The sequence below is a fragment of the Falco punctatus genome (genome assembly GCF_963210335.1).
Source record: "Falco punctatus genome assembly, chromosome: 4".
NCBI lineage: Eukaryota > Metazoa > Chordata > Aves > Falconiformes > Falconidae > Falco > Falco punctatus.
In genome coordinates this window covers 14914138-14933372 of record NC_137583.1, presented here as the reverse complement: position 1 = coordinate 14933372, position 19235 = coordinate 14914138, and the positions used below count along the sequence as shown (strand labels likewise).

General features: G+C 37.9%; 1 protein-coding gene across 3 annotated transcripts in view; it reads left to right on the top strand.

The window, feature by feature from the left end:
* The window catches only part of FHIT (fragile histidine triad diadenosine triphosphatase), a 661182-nt gene that overhangs the window by 506580 nt on the left and 135367 nt on the right, over positions 1 to 19235 (top strand). For all 3 annotated transcript variants that reach the window (XM_080382945.1, XM_080382944.1, XM_080382946.1), the window contains 2 exons: positions 4665 to 4810; positions 5702 to 5731. In XM_080382945.1, the coding sequence (XP_080239071.1) occupies positions 4665 to 4810; positions 5702 to 5731 (176 nt within the window). The remainder of the gene's footprint in view (positions 1 to 4664; positions 4811 to 5701; positions 5732 to 19235) is intronic.

The following is a 19235-nucleotide window of genomic DNA, read 5'->3' as shown; positions in this document are numbered from 1 at the left end:
GCTGTGCCTTGGAGTTTCAGCCTCCACTCTGTATTAGTGGAAGGAAAACTGCATTTGAAGTAGTCAGCTTGCAAATGTTGGCCTTGTGTTTTGATTTTCTTGCAGAATCTGGGCCCTCTTTGTCTGATCAACTTGAATTCATTGTGTGGTTAACAAATGCTCACTTTTCAGTAGTGACCCATAATCTCCAGTGTGAGCATATCCTTCAATACTTGGATGTAAATGTGTACAGAAACACATGGCAATAAATGCCTCTGAATGCCACTCTCAAAGGGCTCCAGCTACTATGGTCTAAAAAGTCAATGAAAGAGTGAAAGAGCTTTACAGAAATGTGTGCAGCCTTGACTGTTGGGGGCTGAGAGCTGGCACGTGTTTCATCATCCTTGCTCTGCTGGTGTGTAGAAACTTGTCGAACTGTGCCTGCTTGGCCTCTAGCCTGAACTTTTCCAAACAGGTTACAATCTTAACAGACCAACAGGCATGGCTGTTAATTTGAAATATGGATGAGGCTTACAGGCTTTGGTGCATTAATCTACCTACCCCTGGTTGTGCAGGGAGTAGTCTATTGTGCCAAATATATAAGAACAAGTGATTTTGTTGAAATCGTAGGTCATCCTTGGGTTTTATCTCAGTTTGAGTGTAATGGGTCTGATCCATTTTTGCTTTACCACTACTTTATGGTTATGCACTTCCACTAATATACCTGGAGTTCATCTACTATCTACTGGTAGTCTTTGGAAAATACTGACATTTCTAATTGTTTAATGAATCTTTAATGGAGCTTTTAGTGCATATAAGGGTATGTATATTGAATTCTGTAAGCATATTTAGGTATTAGGAAAAAAGTAAAGCTGATGAGAGACTCCTGTAAGACCTAGAGAGAGGAATATATGATCACAGATTATAATAAGGTGTAAAAGTTTGCCACTCTCTAAAATGGAGAAGTTGACATACTAAATTGCACATACTCTAATGATGTAGACTGACTCGGAGAATCTAAAGGAAGTAACAGCTGTGCACATCAAAGCTTAAAAATAGAAACTTCATCAGTCAGTAACAGTTCAGAATGAATGAAGAAATCACAAAATTATTAATTATGATGGTTAGAGAAAGGAAACAAAGTTCAAATTTTCTGAAGGCAGAATGCTGTCTTCAGTCATGCAGCATGTCTACTGGGTATCAGCCCCTTGTCTTGCTGAACCACCCTGTAAAACTGGGATCTGTTGCCCAAACATAGGCACCTACTGCTATTTCAGATATCCTAAGTTGAGTCAGGCTTCCCACCTGGTTGACAGATATGACACAGGGCATACGGAAGACTTCTGCCCTTCTGGAGTGTCAGCTGGATGCCCTGAGGCATCTCAGATGGCAGTAGATGCTTCTAAGGAGTAATTGCATGTAGACATAAGTACAGAATCACTTTCACTTGCATCTTTAATACACAGTCACCTGAAGCACATTGGTAGTTCATAGCAGTGTTTGCAGTGGGTAATTGCAGAAAGCAATGAACAGTGTATTTAATTTTAAACTTAGGAAGAATTTTGAGGTTCTTAGGAAGAATAGAGAACTTAGATTAAAATCTGACCAGGCTATAAAGTTAAACACTATCCTAATGTTAAAAACTGTAGTTAAAACTATAATTTGAAGTTGCAGCAAATGGTTGTTTTCTTAATGACCTCAAATCCATGAATTCATTCTAACATTTGCCTTTTTATATATTCATAGTTAAATATAACTTGAATGTTGTCCTAATTACATTCTCATGTTAATTTAGCTCTGATTCAGAATTTCTATCATTATTCTTTGTAGAATTATTTTGAAATGATGGAAAGTTCAGTAAAGAAGCTTTAGTGTGTGATTGTGCTTTTGAATTATTTATCGCATTCAAAGACAGAAATATGGTTAAAATCTAGTTTTAGTTGTAAATGTGTCTTGCTAATGTAAGGAGGAAGTGAAAATCCGTTTTTCAGAACAATATGGTTTATGGGTGCATCATTTGATATTGCAAGAGTGCTTTGTGGCCCCACATGAGAAGAAAGTCTCATGGCTTAATAAGAAAACATCCATTCTACCAACTGGCAAATGCTATCTGAGCAGATAAGACAGATAAAGTGTGGAACAGGAGAGGGAGAGAGAGGTACAAAGACAACTTGCCTAAACGACAGAGCAGATTAGTGACAGAACTAAGAAGAGAAAACAGATCTCTTGTCTTGGTCACAACCAGCACTTACACCATGCTCTCTCCCTCTGCTATGTTCTATGGAAACAAAAGCTCTTGCAAGCAGTGTTTAGCCCATGTTTTTCACAATGCATCACAGTAGCAAATAGCACAGTGTTAATATAAGGTTATAGAAACCGTGATTAATGCAAAAATTCATACTTGTGGCTGTGGCCCTGAGCTAGGTAGAGAACAAACAATCGCTGGTGAGGCGTGTGCAAGTCTGAGAGTGGAGAAACTGCTGGGAAAAAATCCTTAAGGAGAAAAGGTAACTTGTCTTAATGTAAGCAGCAGTTTTGCTAGAGGTAAGTGAGGGGAAATTCTTCATTTATAAATGGTTCGTTGACCCATGATAATAAAGCAGTGCTGCAGAAGAAGGATAATTATCTACTTAAGTATCAGATGCCCTAAGGGTAAAAGCTTCCCTTCTCTCCTTTTGAAAAATGAACTCAGATTAAACGAATGTCCTTTTTCCTGTTTTAGTGTTGACATGGATTTTCTTTTTATGAGTAAAATTAATTAGTTTTTCTATTCCTTTATTCCTGGTATGGAAATCAGGTCTGCCAAGCAAGTTTCCAGCTATTCCCTTGGGCCCCAAGTTCAGCCAACAGCATCCTTTATGGAGGTGCTTTGTACGGTGTGCTGGGAAGGCACAAATAAATTACAGGAGTTTTATTATGCCCAGTAGCTTGCCAAGAGGCACAGCGTTTTAGAACTAAAACCCCACAAAACTAGTTTTTTTTTTTTTTCCCATCCAGGATTGGTTTATTTCCAAGTTCTTCCTTTCTAAATATATATTTCTCCTTTCTTAAATTTTAATACTGTAAGTTGTAATAAGAGAAAAAGAGAATAGTGATGGTATAGCTGATGCTGTACTAAAAACCCCTGAGGGCCAGATTTTCAAATTAACACCTTCAGCTGGGGCCAGTCTTCCCTTGTTCTGTTGGGAGCTACTAGCTGTGGAGCTTGCTTGAAAAATCTGCTTCTGCTTTAGCAAATATCCATTACAATCTTGTCTGTCCTCGTCTTGACTCTGAAAAATGGTCAAAACCTGCCCCTACTTCTTCCAGAAAATGTCTGGTTTTCTCTCCAATCGGGATTAAAAATGAGATTCCTATGATAAACTTGGTGAATGTAAACATGTTGCCTCTGTTTATGGAAATAAATATTTTTCACATGTATTAATCTTTATTTCAAATGCCTCATGTGGTTCCTGAAAATCAGGTTGATGTAACCTTTCTGTGAACCTGTTAACTTGAGAACATCTCCTAGTTACCTTTTCTGAAGTATAGAGAATATTCTTGAATAACTGCAAACTTCAAGATGCAGTGAAAATAAAGATTACTTTAATACAATGGCATGGAACTTTAGTTTCTTCAAATAGTCCTTTGAACACTCAATTCAATACTGAAAAATAAGAAGTTGTTAATTTTCATAGCCTTTGGTCTTGAAAATTCAAGTGGTGTTAAAGGTGATTTTAAGGTCTTTATTCTGCAAACACAATACTGTACATCTGAGAAAAAATCCTGTCTGCGGGGAATTGAAATAAGAATCAAGTCCCAAGTACTTGCTTGTTGGATTTACACAACTGAGTCTCTGGCTAAGAATTCTGGACCCTATTAATAATGTTACGAAATTGACTTTCAAGTGAGGAATCATAGCAAATGTTAATTCCTGTGAAGACAGCAGATCAGATGACTCTGAATAGTGCCTGTGTATTTCCATTGTTTACTTTATAGCTTCCTTTCACTGACTTATGAAGAGCAGTCACCAGGGTAGAATAACATCAAAGTATATTTACAGTGTTGTGAACACCACACTTAAAAGGAAATAGTCTTAATTATCTTAATGTATTTCTAAAAACATGTAATCTTTATAACAGGTGAGCATTCCTTGTGATTGGTAATTAATGTGATATAGAAATAAGCATTCTGCTACTATAAGCATAGTGTGAGCTTTTCACATTTAGGTACCTAAAATTAGAGGTGTAAGAATAACATTTTTGAAAATACATACCACATACGCACAAAAGCATTGCAAAACTGCTGTTTCAGATCACACACCCAAACCCATCTTAAATTCCTTTGGCTTTCCCCCATTTTTAATCACAAAAGGAAATGTTTCTGACATTCAGAGGTCTTAAATACAGGTATCTCTCCATCAAAGTGGTAACTCTGAGTCTCTGAAAACTTTGCTTTCCTTTAGATGTCTCAGTAGCAACCTAAATTTAGTTATTTTGTCCGTATCTGAGGGAACTTCTGAACAAAACATCATATGATTATCCGTATTTAGCCTTATATTTTAGTTGCTCTTGCTGTAATCCTTGGAGAGGAAGAGTTTAGCTAGTTCAAAGGTGATCAGAAGCAAGTTACAGGCTAGGGACTGAGACCCTTGTCCTTCTGAACCACTCAGACTTGCATTTGTGCCTTGACAATGCCACCTTCAGATGTCCTTGTTTGTCCTCTCCGGCCAGTGGAACGTTTCCGTGACTTGTGTCCTGAGGAAGTCGCCGATTTATTTTGTACAGCGCAAAGGGTTGGCAATGTGGTGGAGAAACACTTTTGCAGCACTTCGCTCACCATTTCAATTCAGGTTCGTAAACCAGTCAACTAAAAAAGGTTTAATGGTTTGTTTTATCAAGCTTTCAACCTTCTTCCCTAGTCCAATGACAAAAGGACTTTCAAACTTCAAGGGGCAATAAATGCAAAATAATAATAATAAAAAAAAGTACAATAACTGCATTGCAGTCTGCCAGATTTGCCATTGAAAACTAAAACACAAACCAGCAGATAAGTGTGGATAATTAATAAGTGCAAGATTTTGGAATAAGCCTGCAAATTCTCCCAAGCACAATGCTTACTTGTGCATATTTCAGCAAATACTCTTCATACTCTTTCTTCAAAGAAGTGCTTGCAGGATTGACCTAGAGAAGGCAGCCACATCACCCCATTCAGCAGGTAACCTGCTGCTTGTGATAGAAACAGGTAATTCCTGCTCACAGCCATTTATATGCAGGCAAAGAGATGTAGCCATCTAAATCTGTTATTGGTCTTGACCTTTCAGTTATTTGTGCTGGGTGTTTCTATACCAAAAAAGAGCTCTGTTTAAAGCAAATCAGGAATCTAAGCTCATTTCATTAGAATAAGAATTTAAGCAAGCCTGCTTTGATTAAATTCTCACATGTCTGGTTTTATATTCACAAGAATCAGAAATCTATTGCTACCTATTAAAGAATATGATCTGAAAGAATAAAAAATAACATCTGTCGGTTTTGTGGTCAGATAAAGACAAGTTTCTCACATTGCCGTGGCCTTATATTGAAAGGAGTCTTGTCCAAAAACTGTGTGTTGAATGGTCCCTAGGAAAACATGTTAAATTAGCATACAGTGAAATTGGATGTAAATGATTATTGAGTAAGATTTCTGAATTGCTGCATGATCCTTGTTAGCTTCTCTAACCCAAGACTTCTCCCTTTGCTTACAGGATGGCCCCGAAGCCGGACAAACGGTGAAGGTGAGTGCTTATTATGCAGAATACAAATTAAGAGACAATTAAAAGCACTAATAAAAGATCAAAGCTAGTCATCTGCAGACCATTGCTGTATCGTTATTTTATCCCTGAGATCAAAAAATCCCAAGTGTACAATAACTGTAAATACTTTTTATTGAAATTGCACAGGATAATGTTTACAAGGGTTTTTTTTCTAGGTAAAAATTTTCAATCATGAAAATATCTTTTCTAAGCTGCTGGGTGTATTTATGCAAGGAAAGCCTTGGAAAAGAGGCATCTGTTTAAGTTTTTTTGTTTGTTTTATGGAGAAAATATTGCCCTTCCATTCATAATCTCTTTGTTTGTCTTTTTATTGCCTAATGAGTTGTAGCTAATTATAGCAACAGTTAAACTGAACCACATTATGAAAATATACCTTTTGTCTATTCCTTCTCTCTATATATTCATATCACATTCTTGTTACTGAAGTTCAAATGTAATGGAGCCAGTGAAGCTTAAAAGCAGATTTTAAGTGTTGTTCTAAAAAAAAAGACAGTGGGGTGGAGGGGAAGAGAAGGATTTATGATTATACTCTCAACTTGAGTAATAACATAGATAACATCCAAGATGGCTCTCCAGCCATGTTTCACTACCTCATAATGCAAATGCATGTGTGGTTAGATTATATGCCTGAACATTAGACAAAGGCTATTTTTTACATTCGGAATCAAAGGAAAGTCAAATATGGCTAGGGGTTAGCACTTTGTAAAATCAAATTAGATGTCTCAAAGCTGCTGTTTGGGTTGATTAAGGCAACTGTAACAACCAAATGATGGCGTGTAAGAAATATTTTACTACTTTCCAACTTGCTGTATTGACCTTATTTTTCTTACTCCTTTTTGTTGCCTGCTTTGAATATTTAACAGAGAGGTAATAAAGAGACGAAGAAATTAGAAAATCCCCAGCCTTTGGGAAGCTGAGGAGTGATGAAGGAATGTAATGCAATTCAGTTCTGTACTGTGACAAAACAGATTCCTCTGCTTGTGACTTAGAGTGCATTGGGTGGGTTTCAGTGGGAATGCCTTTTGATAGGTAAAATACTAAGTTTAACTACTTTCCAAAGCAAATTTTGTCATTAACAGCAATGTGTTTTAACTAGTAGATCACAGGATTTATTTTAATACTTTCGGCAATATTTGTTTTTCTGTGTAAAGAAAAGGTTTATAGGGCTGTTTACCTTAAAATACGAAAAAATTTACTAATACAAATAAGCAAAACTAGATGCAAAACTCCCATCTTCTGTGATTGTGACCAGTAATGTACACTCATGTAGACCTTAAAAAGGCAAGAAAATCTGTATCATTTTTTATTTGTACTGGAGACAAAGTGCATTAAGTGTTAATCTATCCAATATATTGCAGAATGGTAGCCACCCTTCATGCTTCCTTCTCACAGTTTTAATAAGCAATGAGATGAAAATGGCCTGCTCTTGCAGCTGTGAACCCCTAGACTCTGTAATAAAGAGTGTGTATTCATAAATCAGAGGTTAGCGTTTGCTTTTTCTCTACTTTTCTGCGTCATTGGGCAACGCTGTAATTTATCATCATCACTTTGGGATGCTTATCATCCAAAAGTGCCAACAACTATTTTCTTCAGAGAACTTAGAGCTTTCAAAACTTGAATTAGGGAGGAAATTACTATGATCAAGATCTTCTTTAAAGTGAACAATAAGGTAGATACATAAATAGCTGGTTCCATTTAAACTGTTGCGAATCAGAAAGTTTGAAAAAAACACCTATGTGATCTACAAATAATTTAGGAACCTTAAATTCAATGTGTCGTGTCTTTCTGTATGTATTTTTCTTCATGTATCAGAATGCAGAATAACCCAATCTTCCTGTAAGGAAAGTTTTAATTAAAATTTCTGGAACAGACTAAACATTAGAAAAACATTCTAAATAGTAAGACTAGCAAAGCATCACAATAAATATCCAAGGGAATTCGTGGAGACTGTTTCAGTAGGGTAGGCAAGCATATGTCAGGAGCTAATTAGGTGTAGCTGATCTTGCTTTGCACAGGGTCACATACCAGATGGCTTCAAGAGTCCTTTTGATTCGTATTTTGTATAATTTCGTAATAATTTGTACAATTTGTATAATTTTGTATAATTAGTACATAATTCTGTATACCTGTATAAATACAGGCTACTGTATCTGCTATGTAGGAAAATAATTACAGGAAGCAGGGGAAGTGTACTGGCTGTAAATGGGTCAGTGCAAAGCTTTACTACAAAATGGGAGGAACTATTAGGCTAGCTGAAGACAAAAACTGACTGAGAAAATTTATCTGAAAAAGATTAGGAAATTTTCTTTCTTTGTCAAGAAGGAGGAATGGTAATACATGTTCAAGACTAATATTGGATCTCAGTTTGAGTATGAGTTTTAGGTCTTTCTTTGCTATGGAGATGTCAAAAAATTTTATGCGTAAAGCATGCACCAGGTTTAAAGATTACCCTTTCAGTCTGATTTTGGATAGAAATCAGTAAGATTGCCTACCAATGATACATGTTCATTGTGCTGGTGTGAAACCTGCTGATGTGTGCAAGTTTCAGTTAGATGTACCAGGTACTGTAATGTCAGGATACTTCAGTGGTGCCTCTTGGACTGAAACCTTCCTTGTTATCTAATGGGAAGCTGTTCATAGTCTAAAATGTATCTCCATTATTGCTGTACTCTGATCCTTGTGGATACTGTACTCCTTTGAATCTAAGCTAGCAGAGCCTGCAGGACAGTGTTCTAGGGAAGCTTATGGTCCTTTCAAATTCCCCCATTTGTGCAGCCTGTGTGTTTGCATTGGATGGATCTTTGGAGCAAATGATACCTCACCCTCAGCTCACCAACATTTTGGAAATGTAGGTGGGTCTTTTCATACCCGTTAGCAGCTGGAAATACACGTTTGCTAAGGAATTCTGAACCATGTCCCAGCTCTCAGACCATAAAGTAATACAATGTATTGCTGCATAATCTTTTTCATAGCCGTCAACAGACTATGCCTATTCCAGCCCTGTCATCTATATATGAGAGGGAGAAATGTCCCTCTCCAAAAGTGATCACAGGTTTTTCCACACTGTGTTTTATGATAAGAGGTACTTGCACCAACTCACAACAAAGAACCTGAGCATCTCCGAGTTGTGTGTCAGCAAGTATAACCACCTTCCAGCGTTAAAGACTCTTTGAGCACATTTTACCTAAGAAAGGAAGGAAATTGTGCTTAAGTTCTTGAAGAATATTTATTTCTGTAATTTTGAGCTCTGTTTTTCTTGGAGAGCACAAAACTTATGGTGTCCTTGTGCCAGGAATGGAGGGTACGTTTCGTGCTGGTTATGTTTGAGAATGCCTTAAATATCCAGGTAATTTCATGGATCAGGGAAATCAGCTCTGCATCTTAATGCAGGGCTCTTATTGCTATGTCAAGTGAGTGACGTTTCAAGATTTCCCTGGTATATTTTATAGCCCTCTTTTTAACATCAAGTCAGCAAATGCTCTAGCTGCCTTGGTGGATGTATAGCATAGTGTAGAATAAACTTTCAGGTTTACCTTTTATGTGAGATTCAATCACAAGAAACTCCATGTACTCTGTACTCCGTAAAAGCCAAACAAATCAAGCTGGCAGGAGCATGATGCAACTAATTTATCTGTAGAGACAAGATAATATTGCACAGCAAGTGTCCATTGCACAAACACATACGAACACATACTCTATTTTGCAGCAGTGTCAAAGTCTCCAGCAGCTCAGCACCTCCACTGTTATCCATGAGTAAGTGCCTGTTTTCCAATTACAGGTTCACCTAAATAAATGAGAAAGCAAGGCTGAGGGTGGCAGTGTGGGTATATGTGCAGAAATTTATTTTATATGTCAAACATTCCACTAATTATTTTACACTGAGAAGATTGTCTTACGATTATTTTTTGATGTACATGTTTTTCTTTCCCAGATGGTTTTTTAATGCTGTGTTAAATCAATCCACCTGGCTTACATTCTTTAGAAATCTTAACCTGAACTGTGGAGTCTAGGGTTTATTTAAGCCCACAGCAGACTGCTTTTTCATACTATTTGTCTACTTATCTCTGGACCTGAAGTACTAGACTTCAGGTTTGAGTCTTTAAAATTAATCAGATTGCATTGCAGACTGATTGCATCAGAAGGATTAAATTCACTAACTGCAATACTTCTGATGCCTCAGCCTGATTTCCCTGCAAACTGGCAGATGTGAGTCCTTGTTTAATGAAGTATTGGAAACCACCTTTTGCTCTCCTAAAAGAACAAAAAACTGACATTTGAGAAATGCAAAGATTTTTCTTACCTCTAAACAGATATAAAAATTCAAGTAGGAAAGAAAAAGAAACAAAACCATGGAAGAAAGAAACAAGGTTATGAAAACCAGATTGTACTCAAGCATGTGAACAAATGGTCTTGTTTGCTTTACTCTGAAGAACCATGATTGTCTTGAAAGCTTGTGGGATGTCCAAAAATGATTTGATGAAGAACAGCAGTCTTTTTTAATTGCTTTGAGAAGCACACTAATAGTATTTGATTAGAGAATATGTAATATTGCAGATAGGTAATTGGTACAGCAAATTCAGTAGTCTCAGTGCTGCTATGTCTCTTGAGCTCATGATTTTCTCTCTGTTTTTGTACAATACTTAGATTGGGATAGGTTTTGGTGGGATGTTAGTGGTGTGTATTTTCAAAGCTAGGATTATACTGGTGCTTACAGAAATGGTGAAGCAGCACAGGCATGCACATAGTTTGTGCCTCCTCCCTTGAAACCTTTTGCTAGCTGTTTTCTACTCACGCTAAATAAAAATTCTTGCCCTTTCCTTCAAGGCTGTCTTCAAAATCTGCCTTGTGTTGGTCTAATTCTCCATTCAGTCCCATGGCCAGACCTATGTTTTCTGAGATGCACTTAATATATTATTATTATATAGTAGTATATGCCATATAGTAATAGTATAACCCTAGAGTCCCAGTTTCCTCTTTGCTTTGTCAGGTTCTTACTCCTGTTGGTTATATTTAACATTCAGGTTTTGATTGAACTATAAGTTTTCTAGGAAAAGCATTGTATTTCTTTTCTGTTTGCCATGCTTGTACTCCAAAGAGGCACTGGTGGATTTGTAAACCCTCCCTTAATACAAATAATAATATACAGGACCTAGAATGAAAACAGTTCTTAAGGCCCTCATAGTTTGTACAGATCAGTTCCTGTGCTTAAAACATGGTAACAGTTGTCGAAAGTAAGAGTGTCTGTGTCCAATATACACCCATGTAAAGTTATCAAGGTTTTTCGAAGACTGAAGGAGATGAAAGAAAATTGGGAATGTGGAACAGCCTAGTGATTGATGGACGTGACACTATCCTAGTTGAGAATACCAAAGGCTCCAAGGCACTGATAAATTGAAATGATGACCTGGATAATGAAGTCTGGTCTAGAAATATCAGGTTGTGAAAGTTCCCTGAAGGGATGGGAACAGAAATTTTTGAAAGATTCTCTTTAGCAGTGAATTATGGTTCTATACTTGGATGATTTTGGATTTCCAGTAGTGAATGTCATGACATGCTGTACCACTGACTTGTAAAGTAATATCATTCTCTGTCCCTGGACAAACACAGAATATTCTGTATGCACTAGAGTGTAAATAAAAAACTCCAAAACAAAACAGGATTACAAATGTGCAACTGTAAAGGAGGGAAGTAAAAGAAACTTCAAAAGATGTAAGTTGAAGAATGGTAATGAGAAGGAAGACTTTACTGTTCCATGCTAGCAATTCTACACTTCTTTCCTGCCATATGGATTTCTTAGATGAATATTCTCTTTATACAGTTTAATTCCAAAAATACCCCCAGAGCTAGTCAGAGTTATTGACACTGTCTAAATTAAACTTTAATAAGCAAGTAAGTGAGCTCAAATGCTTGTTTAATTTGCTTTAGTGTACAGATATTAAAAGTCACGTGTTGGCCACATCCACTGTCTAGTTCTTCCCTTGCTGGGCACGATCCCCTTCAGCAGCAGACCTTCGGAGCACTGGCTGCTGGCGCTTTTGTCCTCCCAAAAGTCAATGGGTGAGAGCTAGACTGTGGGTAGCACATGCAGACCTGCAAGGTGCTTGCATGTCCGTTACGTGGAGAGTGTGTGCATTTTCAGGAACCTCCGTGGGAGCACAGTGGCGCCTGCCCCAGTCCCCAGCAGCAGCATCATGCATCAGCAGAGCCCTGAGAACCTGGGGAGGGCTGGGGCTGCAGGTGGCTGTGCCAGCAGCTTTTCCAGTAGAAAGTGAGCAGTCACCCCATGGAGCCCTGCTCATGCTGACACAATGCTTCATGCTGCCCACAGTGACCTGACTGATTACTGCAGGAAAGGGTTAAGCAATGCCAAGGCTCCCCATGCTCTGCCCTTCTGTGCAGTTCCAGGAGTGCCTGCTCCTGCTTTGACAAAAGCATTTCAAATGTACTACTTTTTTTTTTTTTTTTTTTCTTGTTTTTCTGGTATGTGTTCAGATATTTACAGTTTTCATGACAGAAGAATCTTGAACAAATCAGTCATATTTTTTATAAACATTTAAAAATGAGAATATTTTTAGCAGAAAGGTGGAAAAGTTTTCCCCTGGAAATGTTGTAACAGGGTATTTTGACAACAAAAATGTTTTCTTTATGAAAACAAAACCTCTTTTAGAAATGCTTTCTGTTTTACTGAATTGGCATTTTTTTTATAAACCCCAAAAACAATACAGGGAGGGGTGTTGAGAAATCCATGAATTGCCTTACATGTTGCTCTTCATTTGCCCCACAATGACTGAGATTAGGATCAAAAATCCCATGTTTTAATTAGAAAGTATCTTTCACTTCTTTGTTCCCATGTTACAGCAATATGTTTTGCATTTAAATTATTCTCTGTCTCAGGGTATGTACAATCAATCAAATGCCACTTTTGAGTACAGGTCCTACAAATGCACTATTGTACTGTAAATGTAAAACCTCTAGAAATCCCAGACAATGTATGAGGTCTGAAATCATTAGTAGCACAGTCAAGGCTGTCTGATTAATTTTTGTGTGGTTACTGTATGAATTTCTTTCCAAGCTCTATCTCATCCAAGCTCTATCTCATCCATAATACTTTTTGTCAAGCTCATATCTTATAAACCTCTTCATTTAACAGGGAATGCTTTCTTTCCTTTCTTTCTTCCTTTTTTTCTTTCTTTTTTGTTACAAAACTTTGCTTTCAACTAGAGTGCAACACACCAAGAAATGTGCAAAAGCATTCCTGTTTAATTCAGATGTGTAACTTGCTGCTGTTCAGTGTTTTTTAGTAGGTGAAAATTGTTTATTAAGCAAGTGTGGCAAAGTTAGATTTCAGTTTAATAAGTTTCTGACTAACTCTTTCTAAAAATTACTTTAATGCTTTATAACTGGTTATTGTGTGCCTGTGCTCTGACCTCATATGATTTTGCACAGTTGTCTTTGTGTTTTTACCTACCAACTACTGCTTTTGCTTCCTCCAAAGAGCTGCCATAAATTTATTTGTATGCCGGCGACAGATTAGAAGGGATGTCAAAGGGTCCTGTACAAAACAGATTTCTTCATGCCGATGTGTGCCTTCAATAAGCAGGCATTTACCCACACAATTGAACTGTTTTTTGGTTGAGTTTATTGGGTGTTCTTGCCCAAAGGCATCTTCAGTTGACTGATCTGTGTTAACCTTTTGTGCCTCAGTGGTCTGGTTGGATCCAGAGTCTCCCAGGGAAGGGCAGGATCACTGTGCTTTGCTCATGTTAATGACCCAGTTTCAATCAGACAAAGGGAACCTGTTTATTAGAGTCCTTGGCTGCCTTCTCAATGCAATAATAAAGAAAATGTGAAGCTGGCTCCATTTTTTTTCCCCTTAAAGTCACCTCCCCTTCTGAAAATGAAAGAATTGTCTACTTAAACCTGTCCCTTCAGCTCCCCAGAGAACCTGCGCAGCTTGAATGAGTTTGTTGTTAAAAAATGTCAACAGGGAAAAAGCGTATGTAATGTTTTTGTGTGTGGTTAACAAGGGAATGGGGGCCTTTCCTAGCCCTGTGTTCCTTTATCACGTGAAAGAGTAGGTGGTTACACTGTCCTGTAAGCTACTGAAATTCTAAACACATTTGAAATACAAGTATATCTGATCTAGTCCATGCCTTTTAGTCTGTTCTGGCAGCACCATGTTAGCCCATGGAGGACTTCCTTTCAAAGAAAGAAAAGCCTCTGCTGAAATGATTCAGAAATGGAGAACTAAGGTTAAAATAATAGAATAAAACTTGCTCAGCAAGCTCCAGACAAGATGACAGGGTGAAGAGTATATAATATTTTTACTGTTTTAAAAGTACTAAAAGAAAAACACATCAGTCATTCTGGATACTGCAGTGTTGTGGTTTGTTTTTTTTTGTTTTGTTTTGGGGGTTTTTTTGTATTAAGCTCATTACAAGCAAAAGCTTCCTGCAAAAGAAAGCAAAACCCCTCTCTCAAGCCTCAGTTCCCCATCATCCTGAAAGCTGCTTGGGTGCCTTCTGGCAAGACCACTCATCCACAGGGCTCCTGCTCTTTCCATAATGCGAAGCTGTAGTTTGAAGAATGTGAAATATGCCTTTAAAATCACTCTCTGGGAGCTTTATCAATGGCCCCTCCTCATTTGCTTAGCGGTAGGAAAAGCACATGCTGTCTGGTGATGGAAATATTGCTGGAGTAGCAGTTTCTGAGGTTGAACCAGAGCAGATGCCAGTGCACCTCTTGTGTGGTGCTCACCATTTTACTTTTTCCTTTCACTTGCTTTAGTGATGGGAGCGAAAACCTGCAGCTTATGCAGTGCTGCTCACGTGGTGACTCCGCAAGGCAGTAACTCAGCTAGTTATGTATTTCAGAGGTCTATGACTCCACGCTGCTGTTTTCTGTTTTACTGTTTTGGTGACAGCTACTGAGCAATGCTCTGCTGCTTGCGCTGTGGTGCTTTTTTAGGCAAGTGTTAGCAAGAGCTAAAGAAACACTCTATACCTTCCCTTTTGCAGAAATCCGAATGCCAATGTCTCTGGATGGTTTGCACCCACATATATGTACCAAATGTTAAGAAACATGTCTTTAAAAAGAGAAAGGAATAATCATGAGACAAAGTATGATTCTTACTTAAATGTAGGCCGTTATTTGGTAAAATCAGGTTGGTAGGTTTGTGGGTTTCTCAGTTTTGGATCACATAAAAGAAATTGGCATCCATGGATGCAGTTCAGCACAACTGCCAGGCCTTTCTGGAGAGAAATTCTCTGCTTCACTAGTAGATAAATTCCCAGCGAGGATTAAGTTTTTTTAAAAAAAAAAAAAATTATTCTGTTTCTTAAGTAGCTGCTGCTGCTCATGATTTTCTTTCAATACATAAACACTCTGCAGCCCCTTCATTTTGAAGGTAAAAAAAAATTAGAATTGCAACTTCCAAATAGTGAATTCTGTAAATAAAACCATTTCTGGTTTTTTAAATTTCTTTTCATATGTTAGTATTTTCAGATTTCTAGGAATGATACCAGAGTTAGAATAAATTGGGGAAAACCAAATGAATCTCTTAACAATTACACTGTCCCCTTATCTGAGATTACAGACAGATTTGAGGAGAGCTTAGATTCCCTGCTTTGACACAGTTACCTACTTTAGACATAAACTGTTCACTTTCAAAGGGGAAAATTCACCTGTAATAATTAGCCCACTGAGTAAAATTCATCCTGAAGCTTGCTTTTTTACCATTAGGTCTACATACACATTTTTCTTTTCCATCACAGACTGGTTTTTTTCTGGAGTCTGAGGTGCCTCGGTGCCCCTCAGGAGTTTTCAGTTCTTTGCTAGGTGCAGTACACTGGTAATTCAATTTTACCAACCAAATTGTTGCGGCAAAATTGATTTAAAGAAGGGCCAAGTCATTATTCCTCTTTTGTTGAGTGGATGAAGAGGCTGGGGTTGGTAATAGCACTGTCCTTTAGAGGCAATGCCCTGCTCTGGCCATGCCAGGAGAGCTCACCTCTATGCACGACATTGTGTTCTTCTCAGAGCTTTGCATTTGCACTATCTTGTTTCCGTCCTGAGCTTTTCTGTCTCCTGTGACCTCGGACATGGCTCCATATGCCCAAGTGGAGAGCCCTAAGAGACTGGTTAGTTTTTCATCCTTGATGAAACCCATTAAGGTTTTGTCTACGTGGACAGATGCGAACAGGCTGAGGTTGTTAGCATGAGGCTGGGTTCGGGCTAAGAGGCTGCCTCTGCTTCTGGACTGGGAATGATATATGCAGTCAGAATAAATTTGTTTCTGCCTATACCCATGCGCAAGGACCAGTGCTAAGTGTGGTACGTCTGTGCACACATCTCCCCTAAATAAATCCTGCCCTGTAGCACTTCAGAGCAAGGCTCTGTGGCTAGGAGCAGCAGAAATCCACAGCCTGTGGTAAAGGCAGAAGTTTGGAAAGACGTCCTGTGTTGTTTGCTAGATTGCTCAGTTCTTTCAAAGGACAAAAATGGTTTCTCCTTTGGTTATCTCCTAGATTATTATCTCTGAAAAATCAAACCATTTTCTTTTCCATTTATTCTTTTTGTGAGTTACCTCCTTCATTGCTATCATGATAATCTTCATTTCATGTTGTCTGCCTAGCATCGCTGATCCAAATTCTGTGAGAGGTTGGAAGAAAATAGACTGGAGGGAAAGCGCTCGTGTGAATGACTGTCTTGATCTGTCTTGTAAAAATGTTAAAATCTGAAACGTTTAATTCCTCTATCTGATTTTATGAATGTTTAATTTCTCTGATTTCAAGTCTAGTTATAAATATTTGAAGTGAAGATAATGCCTAGAGGTAGCACTTGTTTTTTTCTTTTTTTTTCCTTTTTTTTTTTTTCTTTAAATGGATCTACGAATGAACTGTATTAGTTATCCATTGGGAAGGTATAGAAAGGACAATAATACAATGATGTTTTCTCATCTGGCCTTCCAGCACAACTCAGCTGGAGAGAAGTTATCATTAGCAGGTGGTTGGTCTGCCCAGATTAAGAAGTGGATCAATTTACACTGTATTTAATGGATGCTTTTTTCTGCAAATAAGTAATCTCTGAACTCTATAAAAGCCATTCTTTCAATTGTGGCCTTTTGGTGAGGCCATTCTGAGTTACATTTAGAAATATGATCTAGCAGAATATGAATCTGTAACCTGTCTTCAATTCTCTGAGTCCCATGTAAGTAGAACAACTCTGGTGTCTGGAGCTAGATTGTTCTCTGGTATAAATGGTTCCGTTCACTTGTGAAAATATGTGGACTCAATCAAAAGAGCTTTTGCCATTTCTACAAAAGCATTTTTGACCCTACTGGTGTAAACAACTCTTTGATTTCACATAGTTTATAATTTAAACCTACAATTATTAGTAATATGTATAAATCTAGTAGTCCCAAATGCAAAATAGTATTTTGAGACAATAACCTATGAAGCACAATTTGATATAGCAGTGGGTGTTTTTTCTTTAAATATTTTCCACTTCACCTGAAAAAGTTCACTGTTACAGTAGTAACTATCAAGTTTACCAAAAAAAAAAAGATAAAAAATACCAGAATTTGTTAAGTTCTAATAAACTCCCCTCAGTGCATATACATTTAGTATCTTTCATTAACATTAATGAGAATTATGTATGCATCCTGGGGAGAATAGGCCCTATTGTTTTATTTTTTTTCCTTGTTTTCAGTGTTAAATCTTGTCCTGCAGTTAGTTCTGTAGGGCAGACATGCATTCATGCTGCTCCATTATTTCTTCTACTTAATATATACAGTTTGAGCACCTCCTTTTGCATAGTAAAAGTATAAAGTTCATAAATTAAAAGAAAAATCTAGCAGAATCTGTGGACACATGTAAAAACAAGGGATATGCAAATTAATGAATTAATAGATTGCTATTGATTAACAGTAAGGCCTAATTAAATAATAAATTTCCACACACACAATTACTTGTTTCATGTTATTAAATGATCAAATCCATAACTAGTTTGGAAGCTCAGCCTCTTAGAATTAAATGAGGTGTTCAAGAGAGCAAAGTTGTGTTTTGGAGCGACAGAGGCAGGGCCTAGTTACATGGATTTATGATTTAATTTTCTATGTAATCTAATATAGTGTAACTATTGAGTTTCTAAAAAAAAATAACTTTGATTAGATTTTGTTGACAAAAATAAATACAAAATATAGGATAGTTCATTCATTATCTGTAGCATATTGAGAGAAGTGACTCATGGATATTTCTGTACCTGAAAGGCCCATTTTTTCCCCATTTCCTGTGCTTTTAACTATATTCCACAGTAGTCAGTCATCCTCCAGCTCCATCCAGGTGTAGTACAGTACATAGATCCAAAATCCGGAGAACACAGAATTTAATTAATTTCATATAAATAACAGCTTCACCATTCTGCATTTCTGAGGTAGACATCAATATTTCATAGAGAGCATTAAGTATGTGAAGGTCCTGGGAAAAGCACATCGAAGAAGGGAAAGTAAGCAAATAAAGCTCTTCAGTTTGACACACTTCCACTTAATTGGGAGTTTTAAGAGCAGATCATGGGAGCAGGAAATGAGTCCTTCAGCTAATTCTCTTCCGCATGAAAAATGCTACGTGCCAGAACACTGCTGTCCCAGGCAAGAAAACTCCTTGGGTGTAATTCCTCAGCCCAGCACCTTGCCACAGCAACACCCTGGCAGCATCTGTGGCTCAGGTGTTGCCTACCTGGTTGGCTCTATAATTAAGAGAAAATTGCAGGACGAGCAATGGCATCTCATTCATTAGCTGTTAAAGCTGCGTTTTGTTTACATTTGCTGGACTAGCCTGGCAGCAGACTGAAGCAGGGGGGCAGTTTCCTTGGCTTGTTGTAGGAAGCGCTGAGCCTACCTGCGCAGGAGTCTGCACATCTGTACGGACCTGGGAACACATTTGGTTGCAGTTGTGCTGGGGAACACTATCGCTAAGCCAGCTCACTGCAGCTAGGCTAGCGGTAGGACTTAGAAGAGCATATTGCCTTGGGTAGAGCATTATTCTAGGTTGGCTTTACTTGATAGAGCATCTTTGTGTGATGCTTGCAGTTACAAATCCTGGCCTTCATTTGCCCAAAGCCAAACTGCTACTTTTGTGGCAGAGAGCCAGCTGAGCGCTCGTTCCCCTCCCTGTGAGGACAGAATGCCAGTTGGCGCTGTACACTGGTGACATGCAAAGTAACAGCCCTGGCAAAGTGGAGTGACTGTTTTGAGGTACGTGGGTTCACTCAAAACTCTCTGAGCTCAGTGCAAGGATTCAGGACTCTGGGGAGTTTGAACTAGTTGTACATTGGAAGAGCCAAGGTTGTCCTTTCCTGAGAACTGGAAGGATTTCCTTTACTTGTTCATTACATAAGATGCGTGGACCTATATTTTAAAGCCCTCTTCCAGTTCTTTCCATTTTTTTCTGATTAACATGTTGAATTT